Source organism: Hibiscus syriacus, unplaced genomic scaffold (assembly GCF_006381635.1).
Source record: "Hibiscus syriacus cultivar Baekdansim isolate YM2019G1 unplaced genomic scaffold, ASM638163v2 tig00020682_pilon, whole genome shotgun sequence".
NCBI classification, from domain to species: Eukaryota; Viridiplantae; Streptophyta; class Magnoliopsida; order Malvales; family Malvaceae; genus Hibiscus; species Hibiscus syriacus.
The window spans coordinates 52,943-69,122 of record NW_024062499.1 but is presented as its reverse complement, the minus strand read 5'-3'; the positions used below and the strand labels follow the sequence as shown (position 1 = coordinate 69,122).

The window sequence follows — 16,180 nt, the reverse complement described above, 5'->3', positions numbered from 1 at the left end:
TAAAGAAATAAAAATATTAAATAGTAAAACAATCAAATCTTTTAGTTAAAAAATAAAATCAAAATTATTTTTAAATACAGTTTTTCAATGTAATAAAATTCGAATTCAATTAAAACTTTAATAGTGAACCAATAATTAAATTTAACAGAAATAATTTTTTAAAATAAAATAATTTTAAAATCGAATTTTGTTTCGGTAACGTTGAGGGTTTACTTATTCTTCCCTAATCCCCGGAATTATGGAGTTTAAATTAAATTAATCCCCTTAGGCTGCATCAGGAAAATCCAATACAGTGATCAGTTGCAATGGAAAGAGTTTTCGAAGTAGGAGCAGTTCCGTTCAATCCCGACGGATGGGGACCACCCGAATCAACCACCGTCACCCCACTGAGTACCACCACCACACTCCCTCCCCACGTCCCCTTCGCTACTTTCTCCCGCTTCGAAAGGCTTGGCCGGATCGCCGACTTTACCCGCAATTTCCCATCTTCAAATGCCAACGCATCGAACCGCCCTTCCTCTGGGAAGGCCGGATCAGCCGACTCTCCCTTCGATTTCTCTCTCGACCTCGACGCCTTCCCTCTCGCCAATGACGACGGTTCCTCCTTTCGTTTAGTCGACGCCAAGCCTCCACCTCGTCCTAAGTTTGGCCCTAAGTGGCGTTTCAACCAACACCGACCTCAACTCCCCCAACGACGAGATGAAGAAGTGGAGGCCCGCAAAAGAGAGGCTGAGAAGGAGCGAGCGCGCCGCGACCGTCTTTATAATCTCAACCGCTCCAATCAAAACCAGCAACGTCGTGAAGCTGCGATCTTCAAATCCTCCGTTGATATCCAACCGGAATGGAACATGCTCGAACAAATTCCCTTCTCAACATTCTCCAAATTATCCTTTTCCGTCGCCGACCCCGAAGACTTACTTTTCTGCGGCGCTTTAGAGTATTATAATAGGGCCTTTGATCGAATCACCCCTAAGAACGAACGTAGACTGGAGAGATTCAAAAACAGAAACTTCTTTAAAGTTACCACGACTGACGATCCGGTCATCCGGAGATTGGCCAATGAGGATAAAGCCACTGTTTTTGCGACTGATACGATTCTGGCAACGTTAATGTGTGCACCCAGGTCTGTTTATTCCTGGGATATTGTTGTTCAACGCGTTGGGAATAAACTTTTTTTCGATAAAAGAGATGGGTCGCAATTAGATTTATTGCCGGTCCACGAAACTTCTCAGGAGCCATTACCCGAAGCTAAAGATGATATCAACTCTGCTTATTCGTTGAGTGTTGAAGCGGCCTATATAAACCAGAATTTTTCACAGCAGGTTTTAGTTGGGGATGGAAATAAGGTGACTTTTGATGAGCCGAACCCATTTGCCAATGAAGGTGATGAGGTGGCTTCTGTGGCATATAGGTATAGAAGGTGGAAGCTTGACAATGATATGTATTTAGTTGCAAGGTGTGAGGTTCAGAGTGTTGTTGAGATTAATAACAAAAACTCTTTCGTTACTTTGAACGCATTGAACGAGTTTGATCCCAAGTATTCTGGTGTTGATTGGAGGCAGAAGCTGGAGACGCAAAGGGGTGCAGTTTTGGCTACTGAGTTGAAGAATAATGCAAATAAGTTGGCAAAATGGACTTCTCAAGCGATTTTAGCCAGTGCGGATCTAATGAAATTGGGATATGTTACAAGAGTGCATCCTAGGGATCATTTTAACCATGTCATATTGGGTGTTGTTGGGTATAAACCAAGAGATTTTGCTTCACAAATTAATCTGAATACTTCGAATATGTGGGCAATCGTCAAATCTATTGTGGACTTGTGTATGAAATTGAATGAGGGGAAATATGTGCTTGTTAAGGATCCAGCCAAGCCTCAAGTGAGGATTTATGAGGTTCCGGCTGATGCTTTTGAGAATGATTATGTTGAGGAACCACTGCCCGAAGATGAACAGGTTCAGCCACCAACCGAGGATGCTGAAGGAGTGGAGGCAAATGTGACCACAAATAACAATAAAGAGATTGAGGCACAAACTTAATGGTAAATGTTTCTTTGGGCTATAATTCCTACTATTTCAAATGCACTATGTGGTGTGACCTGTATCTTAAAAGTCCATCCACTATGATATCTATACCCATTAATCGCCCATGTCCATATCTTTCTACTTGCTTTTTTTTATCCGGTTCTTTGCTTTTGTTCTTGCATGCTATTATCAGCCCAAGTTTACCATCATATCCATCAAATATTGTTATTTGAATTCTATACAAGCATTTTTAGTTTCTTGTTTGTTCTGTTCATGATTATTATCTTAAGATTATTGTTAGGCGGATTTTGTGAATCATAAATTGATTCATCTTTCTAAATGATGGAGAGAAGAATGTGATGGTTGTTTAATTTATAGAAGGGTCTTTTTCTTTTCAACTTGGACCATTTAGTTTATTCCATCTGGGATTATATGTTTAGACTTTGAAGTGGAAGATTGACTGGTAAAAACCTTGACTTGCTTGTTGGTTAAAATGACCTCTTAAGTTGTGTGGCATACAATTTTGGATGAGAAACATCTTTGTTGCTTTATTTACTGAAGCTGATATTATCATTTCTTCATTGACTCACTTCGTTGAATGGATGCTTTATCTTGATTGTATGCACCGTTGAACTTGTCTGACGTTTCAATATTGATTGCTACAGCCTAGTGGTGATTTCATATCCAAATTCTGGTATATATGGTGAGCCACGAATCAGGAGATGCTTTTTTCACAATAAAGTAGGTTTTGAATATCAAAGATTTGCCCACCAAGTATTTTCTCTTTTATTATTATTATTATCCGCAATCTGACTTTGCAATCTTGAAATTAAACCACCCTAATGTGGTATTAAGTTCTTTTTCAGTCTTAGTAAACTCTTTAGTCGTTATTCATCATTACCATCACCACTATAATATTGAATCAAAAACACCTCCGGGATCTTTGATACACTACAAGATTTGTTTCGTAGAAAATAATCAGATTTATATTATTAATGATTAGTATATTTACTGTCCAATGAACACCAACTTTTGCTAGATTATATGACTCGTAATTAATTGCTATAGATTAACTGACTTGTACCACATACGGATCAAGCTACCAAAGGTAACAAGGCCTTAACTAGGCTTGTGTTAACCAACTAACAACACTCACTCAATAAAAAAAATAAGGCAAAAAGTATCACAAGTTCCTCTACTTTTGAAAATATTCAGCATGACCCTTTTATTATTTTCTCTCAATGTTGCCCTCCAGCTTAAAAAACAAACCTAATGTGACCTTTTGATCGACTTTTTTCATTGTTGCCCGTTATAGTATTGGCGTGTTAGTTCACGATGCTGATGTGGCGATTTTCGGTGTTGATGTGGTAGTCTATTTGTCATGTTTGAGTTATTAATTTAGCTAATATGTCATGTCATCCACCACGTTAATATGCCACCATGGATTGCCATGTTAGCATCGTGGATTGCAATGTCAGCGTTGTGGATTGTCATTTCAATATCGTGGGCTGCTATTTCAGCATTGTGGACTGTCATTTAAGCACTGTGAATTGCTATATCAATACTGTATCGGTCAGCAACGAAATAATATTGGTCAAAGGGCACATTGAGTTTATTTTCTTAGTTGGAGGGTCACATTGGGAGAAAAATAATACGAGGGTCACATTAGATTTTTCATAAGTACATGGACCTATGATGCATTTTTGAAAAATATAAATAAATCATTTTTTAATATTTATAATGTTATACTATGTTGGATTATTATTAGTAAATTAATTATGATTATAATTATAGTTGATAATACACATTTTTTATTGATTATTATAATTCTGATTTACAAATTTATTGACATCATATATTTACAAACTAATATATAAATTTTAATGAAAAGAAGAATTATAATAGTATCATGATTTTATATAAGTTAAAACTAAAAATATTTAAAACAAGAGTAATTTTATTATACTAATAATTTGTAACTTTATATTGCATAAACCAAATTTAATAAATTAATATAGTCTAAATAAAAAAAGAGAAAGTGATATCTATTTGAAATATTTTTAACCATTTAATAATGAATTACAAATATTTTATAGACATCATATTTGAATTCGAATTTTTAGAGATTATTTTTTTGATAAGATAATATAATTCATAACGGACAAATGATACTATTATATGCCTCGATAAAAACCCCTAAACCTAGTCGGAGGAAAAGAATACAAAAACAAAACCACAATGGGTTTAACTTTTCAGCAAACAAAGACAAAGGTAGTTATTAGCTGTGTTATTTAGATCAGCAGTAAGCAAGAGAACATCTCCCACCGGTGGTTCTTCAAACACAATAGTGGTCAGGCTCATCGATCCAGCAAGCTTCGCAAGCATATCGACCACCATATACGGCGAACATGCTGCACCTTGATCATCCAATCGCGTTGGCGAAGAGCACCAAAATGCTCGTTTAAGAAGTGATGACCTTTATAGTCGTGACGGAGAATGCTAACGGCTTCAAGGCTATCCACCTCAAGAATGATCCTCCGGAATCCAACATTCTAGGACAATTGTAAGCCAATTAAGGCACCCCACAGTTCAACATCAATAACCTTCAAGCCCTAATAAACCTGGTAAAGCCAAATTTCCAATTTCCCATCTCATCCCGAGCTACACTACCACAAGAAACCAAGCCAACTTCATCTCTACGTGCACTATTAGTATTGATTTTGATCCACTGACTAGGAGGAGGCAACCAACAACATGGGCTGTTCATTACAGTATTTTCGACATTCTTATTTTCCTCGCTGGCTCAGATTGAAATCATCTGCATATGCTTACTACGATCAAGGACGCTACCATCGTCAGCGTTAGGAGAGGCCAAAACCATGGCATTTCGGTTAAGCCAAAGATTCCAAAGGATGGCTCCAAATAAAAGGTCCCAATTAATATTGATTATACCAAACTGAGTCAGCTCCTTGAGATTGATAACCACCCAATCCGCGAAATTAATCGTTAAAAACTCGGATAGTTTATCTTCTTTAATAACTCCTTCCAAACCGTGGTAGCACTTAGACACGCCCTCATGAAGTGGTTAATATCGTCGGTGGCTAAGAAAAAGGCAGAACTGTTAGAAGACAATGCAAATCCTAAAGAAATATATGTCATTTAGTGTGTATATATATATTAGGTATATTCTAGAATAATATAGAAATGGTAGATGCGTAGAAATATCCATGAAAAATCTAGATATTTGTATTATTTAATATTATATCTAGAATTATCTATTAAAATAATCTAAATATTTTTATTGTTAAATGGCTATGATGTTGACATGTGTCAATAATCTAATGGTCACTAAAAACTATTAATAAGGGGTGAGTTTTTACCATTGTAGTAAGAGTGAAAAAGTGAGAAAAATGTGCCAAAAGTGTGAGCAAGAGAAAGAGAGCTTTAGAGATAGAAAATAGTAAAGTAACGGGGTAACTCGGAAATATTGTAATTGTATTTTGTATCAATAAAAGTTTTCTCTTCTCTTAAGTTTCCCAGATAAGCGTTAGTTGTTTCTAAGTTATTAGTGCACTTGTGTTAGTTCTATTATATGGTCGGCTCTACCGCTTGATTGATATGTGGTTGGCCTTCCCGTCTAAGTATTATTGTGCACTAAGAATTTAAAAGATAAAAGGCTAACCAACATCAAAAGTGTTGGTGTAGTGTGAATGGCATATTCTAGGTCCTCTATAGGGGTGCGCTGGGCTCATCAAAGTTTCTAACAGATGGAATTAACAACTGATACAAAATTTTACCGTAAAGAAATAAACCATATCAGCAGGAAGTTCTAGCTATGCTTCAAACCAACAAATTTTGTTGATAAGTTTTTGTTTTTAAAATTGAAGTTTGAAAGAAGAAGAAGAAGAAAAAAAAGAAAAATAAGAAGACACGAGAGAAGAAGAAGAAGGGGTACATTTAAATAGAAGTTAACAGTCGAGGGATTAAAATTGAATGGAACGATAACGTAAGGGATCAAAGAAGAAAAAGAAAAAGAAAAAGAAGAAGGGGTTTAGTGAAGTTAACGATCGAGGGACTAAAATCGAATGTAACAATAACATAAGGGATCAAAGAAGAAGAAGACATGAAGATTTATTTAGTTTTATTTTTAATTGCTAGAACAAACTTACATTAATGGGTTAAGAAGAAGAATATGATGATAATAGTGACACAACGAACGTTTAGTTTTACTTCTTACTTTTTTTATTGCCAGCTCAAACTTACGTTAATGGGTTGATTGGAGTTAACGGTCGAGGGACTAAAATTGAATGGAACGATAATGTAAGGGATCAAAGAATAAGAAGATGATGATGATGACACATGGATTTTTTAGATTTACTTCCATTTTTTAATTGTCAGTTTAGATTTTCGTTAATGAGTTGATCGAAGTTAACGGTTGAAAGACTAAAATTGAAAGAAACAATAACATAAGAAATCAAACATACTTAATTTTTGGATCAATGACTAAATTCGATCAAACCAAAAATAAATAAGACAATCAGTATAGTTTACCCTTAAAAATAACTTTGAGAATATATGGTGAATTTTAAATTTCATTTCAAATTGTGCTTAAAAAAAAGTTAGATTTAGCCCATTTGGGGACCAAGGGATAATGTGTCAGGTGTTTTAGCCCAATACAACAAAAAAATTAATTATTTAGCTCAATAGGGTACATTGTAGTTTGTTTTGGGATCTACAATATTTACTACAATGTAGCTGAAACTCGTCACCTCAAGGAGATGAGTTGTGTTAGAAATAATTTTTAAATCGATGCATGAATATTTAATTATTTTTCTCGAAACTCGTCATGTTAAGTTGATGAGTTTCATTAAAATATTTTTTAAATTTTTTGAATTGTTTTGTTTTTTACAAAAAAAATGAAACTCGTCATGCTGAGGTGATGAGTTCTCTTAATAGCCATTAGCAAACCAATGACATGAATTTTTGAATTGATGGAACTCGTCTTGTCATGTCGAGGTGACAGGTTTCAACAATTATTTTCACAAAATTTTCATTATAAATAGGATTGGGTGAGTTGATAAAGTGTACATGAGATTGAGATCATGTATTTTTGGGAAGAATATTATCAAAAAAAATTAATGGCATATTTGGGGTATGATTACTCAAACATAAGCAATTCAAATTCAAGCTCATCTTCAAATGAGTAGGTAAATGAGGTTATGAAGTCAACACTTGATCAACATAAGGAGAGAATGAAACTTGAAGAAGAGAAGAAGAAGGAGGAGGAGGAGGAGAAGAAGAAGTATGAAGAGTTATCGATTTGACGTAGCAAATGTCTTATAGAGAAGAATGAAAAAAATAATTGTGTAGAAATCTAGAAGAATGAGAGAAAAAATTGTTTTGTATGTTGATTTTTATTAAATATATGTATGAATTTGTGTTTAGTTAAAAGTTATTTATAAGTAGTATGCAATTATGTGTGAAAAATAAAAAAATATAGATGGATAATGATGTTCATAAATAAATTATCCAATGATTGATACAACAAAACAACATGATAACATAATACAAAGGTTTTATTGTCCCGCTCGATATTTAGGAAGATGTGGACAATGCATACTATTGTGACCTTCAGCTCTGTAGTGACCATAAAGCTTTGACAGACCTTGCTCTTGTTAAGGATCATGCATATCAGTATGAATTCAAGTAGATTCAGGTCAACCCTTTAACTTCCTTCGTAATTGTGGATTTGACAACCATTCCTAAGAAATTTTTGGAGGCCAATAAGCATTGTTTGGGAGATACTTAAACTCACAGTTGTATATTTTGCACATTGTATGCATGCTATAACAATCATCAACATACGAGTATGGATCAACATTAACATGCATACATGCAACAACATCGTAAGCGCATGTGTATCTGAAAGCTTGAAATCATCCACAACCATGCCATATTCTGTTTATATCAATTTACAGCTGTGTGTACCATGGAACCTTGTTACCTCCCACAACATCTTACGTTGTAAGTATGAAACTCGTATCTTCCACTTACAACTAACATTATGGTTGATACTCCTGAAAAACATGTCTTCTGATCAAACTCCACCACGTAGAATTCTATATGAGCTTTGATACACAAATCCTTCAATGCTAGTTGGGCATCCTACTTAGTTTCAAACTGGGACCCAACCTCCAACTCCGTTGAATTGTCATCGGAGGTACCCTAGCGTGTTGCACATGTAGCTGAAATATCAGGAATATCAGGATTTCTCATTTTATGTCTAATGTCAATTTGTTTGTAGAGTTTACTGATGTCAACCTTGCTCATATTGTTGAAGATGCTGCTTCCAGCTCGAATATCCCAACAACTAATAATAATGATGAAGAAACAGAGGTAGATGATGGAGATTCGGAAGCATTGCTCCAATTTATACGTGAACGTTAACAAGAAAAAACATGGAGAATTGAAGAATTTAATATTACTTCTAACGAGTCTACTGATTACGAGGATTAAAATATCATATATAATAGTCGTATGTTTATGATTTTATTTTACTATTTAACATGTGTGTAATGTTTGTTGTATTTATGTCATTAACGTATGTGTTAATTTTATTGTTTTTATCTTCTTAATATAATGTTTTTATCTATTACAAAATCTATTTCAATGTCCCTTCACACCATTCAATACTTCGAACTAAATAAAACCTTAAAACATTTAATACTTTAAACTAAATAAAATATAAGTATGGTAGTTAGAACTCATCACATCGGCATGATGAGTTACCACAAAATGATTAAATATTGAGAAAAATAATTAAATATTCATATATTAACTCGTCACCTCAAAATGACAAATTTTAACTGCAATATAGTAAATATCATAAATCCAAAAAATAAGAAATACAATGTGCCATATTGGACTAAATAATTATTTTTTACCATATTGGAAAAAACCTATGTGGCCTTTTTATCTAAAATTCACCAAAATATCTTTTAAAAAATCAACATTATTTCTTCAAATTTTACCAAAGTAGCACTTTTTCTGAAAAAATAGAAGGGAAGGCACAAAACACGCCTTGCACACAAGACAAAAAGGCACGTTCTAAGGGGAGCACCTTTGGTGCCATAGCAAGCCAACTTGGAAGAGCGTCCTAAGGGATGAGATTTTTCCCAAATTTTTATAAAGCATATTTAATAAAATACACTTTAAAAATATTTTTTTTAAAAACTACAAAGACTAACAATGTAATTTAATACACATTAGTTCCATGAGATAAAGAGCATAAGGGTATTAATTTATATAGGCATGGTGGAGTGTTTAACATATATTTTCTAACAATGTGAAATAAAAGTTAAAATGAGTTTTCCTACATTTTTCTCATGCAACCTTTATTTTTTTTATTTTTACTTAATACACTAAGTTAGAGTTTTTTATTTTTAATATTAAAATATAAACTAGAGTTTATACCAATTTAAATTTAATATTTTTTATATGTTAAAATATTTAAATTTTTCTTTTTCTTTTTCTTTTATGATCGATTGATGTAAACATCCAACAACTTCGAATTATATCAACTTTTTCTCCAACAAACTGAATTACATAGAAAAATACATTAAAAAAATCTAAAATACATAAGTTAACCTACATATCAAACTCGTAAGCTTAAATGATAACATCAATTCTTTAACTATTAAGGTAGGTTGGTTCGTGAAATTTTAGTAAATATTATAAATAAAAATTTATTTGTTCTTTAATATGAACATGTGAAAATATAAAATTAATGTCATCTTATTTTGTTTATTTGGAGATGACTATCTAGCTCAGTTGGTAGAGCACAAGGTTCTTAACCTTGAGGTCGTGGGATCGAGTCCCATGGAGGGCATTTCATAATTCGGAGGTCTTCTACGGAAGCTGCTCTCAACCTGGTGTTGGGGGCAGCCTACTATCTTACCTCCCCCTTACCCCATTATATATGGGAACAAGGGACGGCCATTTTATTTTGTTTATTTGGGTAAATTTTCATTGTTTTCTGTAGTTGATGAATAATGGGAACAAAATGAAGAATATCCAAATGACATTGACATACAAATGGAAACACATGGATAAACATACAATTGAAGAACTATGTCCCGAATGACATGCTATTGTTGTCTAGCATGTCCATTAATCTTAGCTTTGTCTTTATTAAAATTTTGGATATAAAATACAAAATACGAATTGTTCTTTAGATAGGACTTCCATCTATTGATAGTTTGATCTAGTGATTTACAGGTTGTTGGGGAGAAACTGGTATAATTTGGAGTTGATAATGTTTACATCGATGGATCATAGAAGAAAAATAAAAATAAAAATATTAGTATTTTAACATATAAAAAATATTTAATTTTAATTAATATAAACTCTAATTTATATTTAAATAGTAAAAATAAAAAATTATAACTTAGTGTATTAAGTAAAAATAAAGATTACATGAAAAAAAGTAGGAAAACTCATTTTAACTTTTATCCCACATTATTAGCAAATATAGACTAAACACTCCATCATGTCTATATAAACTAACACCCTTAGACTCTTTATTTCATGGAACTAATGTGCATTAGTTTACATTATTAGTCCTTGTAGTTTTATTTTTTAAATGTTTTAAAAGTGTATTTTATTAAATATATATTATAAAAATTTGAAAAAATATTTATCTCTTGATATACGGTTTGTCATATCAAATAAAGCATTTCTCTTAGAATACGTATTTTTATCATGTGTACAGGACGAGTTTCACATGTTATTCTCTATCTTTCAGAAATAGTGTTATTTTTATAAAATTTAGAGAAATGACGTTGATTAGTATTTTTTTAACTTTTGAATGATTTTTAAATTAAAAAACCACTTCTCCATCCATTTTTGTCATCACAAGTTGTTAATTGATCTTGATTAGGGATGGCCCCCAGATCATTAACGTTCTCAATATTCTCACCCCATCATTACCCTTAACTTTTACCTTACTTTTATCCCTCTTTTACGGTACACTATGATTGCCCAAGCACAAAAAACTTACACGTTTATCGTTCTAAAAGCCCATGTTTATCTAATTAAAATGATTACATTCGGTACTCCTTGAAAACTTCTCCATTTCCTTGTAGCGCCATGATTCATTAGTTTTCTTACCATATATTAAGCTCAAATCTCTTTATATATCTATACTATTGCATGTGAAGCACTAGACAACAAGATTTAAGTTTAAATAAAACAAATTATTTAAATATATTTGAAATCATAAATTTTAAGATGTTATAATAGATCGTGCCACTAGAATTAACACATATTAAACAAACTAAACATTTTCTTTCTCCTGTTTTCTGAATAATCTACAGTAGCTTACAAGCCCTATTTCTCCAGGCCCAGGCCCCTTATACAACACCATTTCATGATTAAAAATGGTAGAGAAACATGGCTTAAACCCCTATAAATCCCTCCTTACAACACCCCGACTTCATTATCTCCTTACTCATCTAGCACAATATGGGTGTGGATCTAGTACTCAAAGCTCTTCTGCTTGTGCATCTTACGCATTTGTTACTAAGCAGCTTCGCTATCTCAGGTCCCATTTTGCCTCAGTTTTCTCCTCCCATTTACCATGTAGTTTCACCTATAAAGCAACCGACTCTCCCGCCAAGCCGCCGCCACCACCATCACCCACCCACCTCCGCATCAATCAAGCCCCCACTCCTGCACCACCCAAGCCACCAGTTCATCGTCCAACAAAGCCACCAACCCCTAAGCCACCCACTTACCCGCTACCCAAGAAACCAATTAATCCTCCAACTAAGCCACCGACATATCTGCCTCCCAAGCCACCAGTTCATCATTCAACTAAGCCACCAACTACCAAACCGCCGACCCATCCACCACTAAAGTCACAGATTCATCCTCCAACTAAGCCATCAACAGCCAAATCGCCGACTTACTGGCCACCCAAGTCACCAATTCATCTTCTTCCAACTAAGCCACCATCTCCTCCGACCTAGTCGTCGACTGACCCAAAACCTCAAATCAGTAATGTGACGGTTCAGGGCGTTGTTTATTGCAAGTCATGCAAGTATGCTAGGGTCGACACCCTTTTGGGAGCTAAACCAGTTCCCGGTTTGTTCAAAACCTACTCTTATTCGTTAAGCTAAAACTTTCACTACAACGCTTAATGTTGTACCTGATTACTTCACTTCATTCGTTTGCATTGAGAGTCATTAGCAATAGTCTTATTTCTATTATTATTTGATTTAGGCGTGCATGTAAAACTTTGTCTACATGTAAAGATATTATAATCAGTGCTATCCATGCATATTCATAATTATTTCTGCATGTACCAGATGTATAATGATTTTCTGACGTGATTTGGCATTTTGTATCGATGGAAAGTGGAAACATGCATTTTATGTTGCCTGTAACTTCCAGATATCACGAGCTTGGCATTTTATGAATTAAAGCGGCAGTAAATAAACTTTACTTTTTTCCTCTTTTAATATGGATCGCATTTCTACGTGCATGTAACATCAATAACTCGCATTCATTGTTACGATACCCTTAGCAGTTTTCTTTTTATCCATTGCAGGTGTAAAACTAATTAACCTATACTGGAGTACTGACTCAACTGAGCGCTTTGGGATTGTGTTTGAAGGTGCCATTGTAAGGCTAGCATGCAAGGAATCTAAGAACGATCTAATTCACGACCGACAAGAATGGTTATTTCTTCCTTGTATCCCCAAATACCATCTACAATTTTAGCCTTCGCAACTGCTCTGTCTCTCTCTTTTCATCGTTGTTGAAATCATACAACACACAATCTAATCTGAACGGTGGACTGAAAGGCGCCCCTTGAAGTCCGAGAATTCATCTACTCCAAAGAAGCTCCTCTATGTTCTCTAAAGCGTTGGACCATTCGCTTTCGAACCCAAATGTTGTAAACCAGAAATCAAATTAACCCACAACTATTATACTGTTTCCAAGTAATTTTCAATTCTCTCTAATAGAAACCACTTGAAATATTTAACTTTCTGAAGCATACATGAACATTATTGTGGAGAGAAATAGGAATTTAAAATGCTTTAACTTTTGTATTCCTCTGAGTTGTTTTTTAATGAAATCAACAAGGCCTTTATATAGACACTAGGTACTACTCTACCAAAAAACAGAAAAATAATAAATTCTATTAAAAATCATAAAAGACCTCTTGTATCACCCTTTGGCCTTTTGGCTAAAAAAACTCTTGACTTTTTATTTTCCCACTAAAAACAACATTTAATGTTTATTCAACAAAACTCCCCTGTAAACTTAAATGCTTCTACCATCTGTCATGCCAATCATATTTTTGCATTTGTTGAGAAGTACTTTTGGTAACGGTTTTGTGAATATAACCACAATTTGATCCTGACTTGCCGCATGCACAAATTCCAAATTTCCTTCCTTCATATGATCTCGGATAAAGTGAAAATGAAAATCGATGTGTTTGCTTCTTTTATGGTTTGCCGGGTTCTTTGCCAACTCAATTGCTGATTTTTTGTCCACATGAATCATGGTTGCACTTAGTTGTTTTAGCTTCATCTTGCTCAACAAATTTCTAAGCCATATTGCATGACATACACACCAAGATGCTGCCACATATTCAGCTTCACAAGTCGAGAATGTTAATATCGGTTGCTTCTTTGAAAGCCAAGTAAACGTAGTATCTCCCATAAAAAACATATATCTCGATGTGATTTTCCAATCTTATATGTTTCTGCACCAATCATAGTCAGAGTACCTAACCAATTTGTATTCTTCTGCTATCGAGTAGAACAACCCGAGTGACACATTTCCTTGGATGTACCGTAGGATTCACTTCAACGCCTTCCAATATGAATAAACCGACTCCTCCATGAATCGACTTACAATATCGGCACTTAACAAAAGATCTGGCCTTGTGCACATGAGATAGTGAAGGCTTCCTACCAAACTCTGATATCTACTCGCATTGACACGTTCCCCTCCATCGAACTTCGAGAATTTTGCACCTGATTCCATTGATATTGATATCGGGTTACAATTTTCCATCTTGTACATCTTCAAAATCTCCTTTGTATATGTCTCTTGTGATACAAAAATATTCGTCTCTACTTGTCTAACCTCCAAACCAAGAAAAAACTTCATTAAGCCCAAATTTGTCATATTAAATTCTTGTGTCATTGTGCCATTAAACTCTTCTATCGTCTCATAATTGTTACCCATAAAATGTGGTCATCGACATAAAGAGAAACATATAACACATTATCTTTATTCTTCTTTACGTAAAGGACATGCTCGTAGGGATATTGCTTGAACACGTTCTCCTTGATATATGTATCAATACGTGTATTCCATACATGTGGTGTTTGCTTCAACCCGTAAAGTATCTTCTTCAATTTTAACACCTTATTGGTTTCTCCAACTTTCATGTGCCTGTGTGGTTGTTTGATGTATACATCTTTTTCGAGCACACCATTCTAGGATGTCGAATTAACATCTATTTGAAATATCAGCTATTTGAATTGAGCAGCTTGTGAAATGAGTAATCAAATTGTCTCCATTCTTGCAACGGGAACAAATATCTCGTCATAGTTGATTCCTGGCTTTTGCTTGTATCCCTTTGCAACAAGTCGCACTTGTACCGTTCTAACTCGCCTTGAGGATTCATCTTCAAAGCTGATATTTTTAGCATCTGCTAAAAGACATACAAGGTGTACTTCATTTGTCGAATCATACAAATCTTGCAAACTTCACATTTTGGGTTATCGTGGTTCATCTTCATCATTGGTAGTTTCAGAGTTTGTTGGTATGCTTGTTGGTGCAGCGACTGATGATTCTCCAACTTTGATGATAGCCTCTGTCGAATTATTCTAATCCCACTCGCTTGCTTTATTTACTCGCACATCACGACTCACCATCATTTTCTTGCTTATCGAATCGAGTAGCTTGTACCCTTTTGTCTTCACATCATACCCAATAAAAATATACCTTTTTCTTTTGTCTTCGAGTTTCGTTCTTCGTTGATCAGGTATGTTTTCACAAGCAACACTATCGAACACATTGAGATGAGAAACTTTCAGCTTTTGTTAGTTGCATGCCTCTTGTGGTGTTTGACCATCTAACTTCATATGTGGACATTGATTTTGTACATAGATGACATATTGTACAACTTTTGCCCAGAATTCCTTCAACATCTTCTTTCTCTTGAGCATTGATCGAACCATGTCGAGAATGGTTCGGTTCTTCCTCTCAGCCACACCATTTTGTTGAGGAGAGTATAGTGCGGTTAGAAATCTCCTTATGTATTGCTCATCGCAATACTCCATAAAAGCTGTCGAAGTATACTCACCACATTTATCAGATCGTACGACTTTGATGTGTCTACCAATTGCCTTCTCCACCATCACTTTGAACTTTTTGAACACCTCAAATGCCTCAGATTTTTTTTAGAAAATGAACCCAAGTTTTTTGTAAGAAATCATCGATAAATGAAATAAAATATCTTTTACTGCTGAAAGATTCGGGGATGATTGGTCCATATATGTCTGTATGAATATACTTGAGATGATGTTTAGCTTGATATTCTGTCTTATTTTGAAACGAGGTTCTCTATATCTTACCAAGCACACATTCTACACAAAATTTGCCCTCATAATCCATATCCAGCAGCCTGTGCACCATCTTCTTCTTTCTAACTCTTTTAGACCACTATGATATAAGTGACCAAAGCAGAGATGCCACAACGATGCCTTGTCTTCTATGTTAACTCACAAACATTTTTCTCACATGCTTCCCAAATTCAATTTGTACATCTGATTTCTACCCATCTCGACTCGAGCAACCAAACGCCCTTGTTTGTCCTTCAAGTGTAGTACCCGGTCTTTCAAAAGTGTCGAGTAACCTTTCTCTATGAGTTGCCCCATACTCAAAATATTGGTCTTGAGGTCTGGTATGTAATAAAGATCTTGGATTGACCCTAACACACCATCATTTTGCAAGTAACAAACTGTCGAGACGTTTCTCTGCCTAGCAATAGAGAATGTAAATAGTACACCCCAAACGGTATAACTAGTCTAAAAAAAGTAAGTGTTTATCCTCCTTGAATCAGATGAACACCAAAT

The 16,180-nt window shown here is 34.5% G+C and overlaps 1 protein-coding gene and 1 pseudogene across 1 annotated transcript; both read left to right on the top strand.

Moving 5' to 3' along the window:
• The first annotated feature begins 283 nt into the window (after positions 1–283).
• LOC120209878 (eukaryotic translation initiation factor 3 subunit D-like) lies at positions 284–2,786 on the top strand. The gene is made up of 2 exons (XM_039208763.1): positions 284–2,038; positions 2,699–2,786. Exon 1 carries the CDS (start codon positions 306–308, stop codon positions 2,034–2,036), a length of 1,731 nt encoding a protein of 576 aa, XP_039064694.1. The 5' UTR covers positions 284–305; the 3' UTR covers positions 2,037–2,038; positions 2,699–2,786.
• An 8,754-nt stretch (positions 2,787–11,540) lies between these two features.
• Positions 11,541–13,103, top strand: LOC120209866 (annotated as a pseudogene).
• Positions 13,104–16,180: the final 3,077 nt, after the last annotated feature.

Coding starts and splice junctions, on each gene's coding strand:
- LOC120209878 (XM_039208763.1), top strand. CDS start 306: ATGGAAAGAGTTTTCGAAGTAGGAGCAGTTCCGTTCAATCCCGACGGA.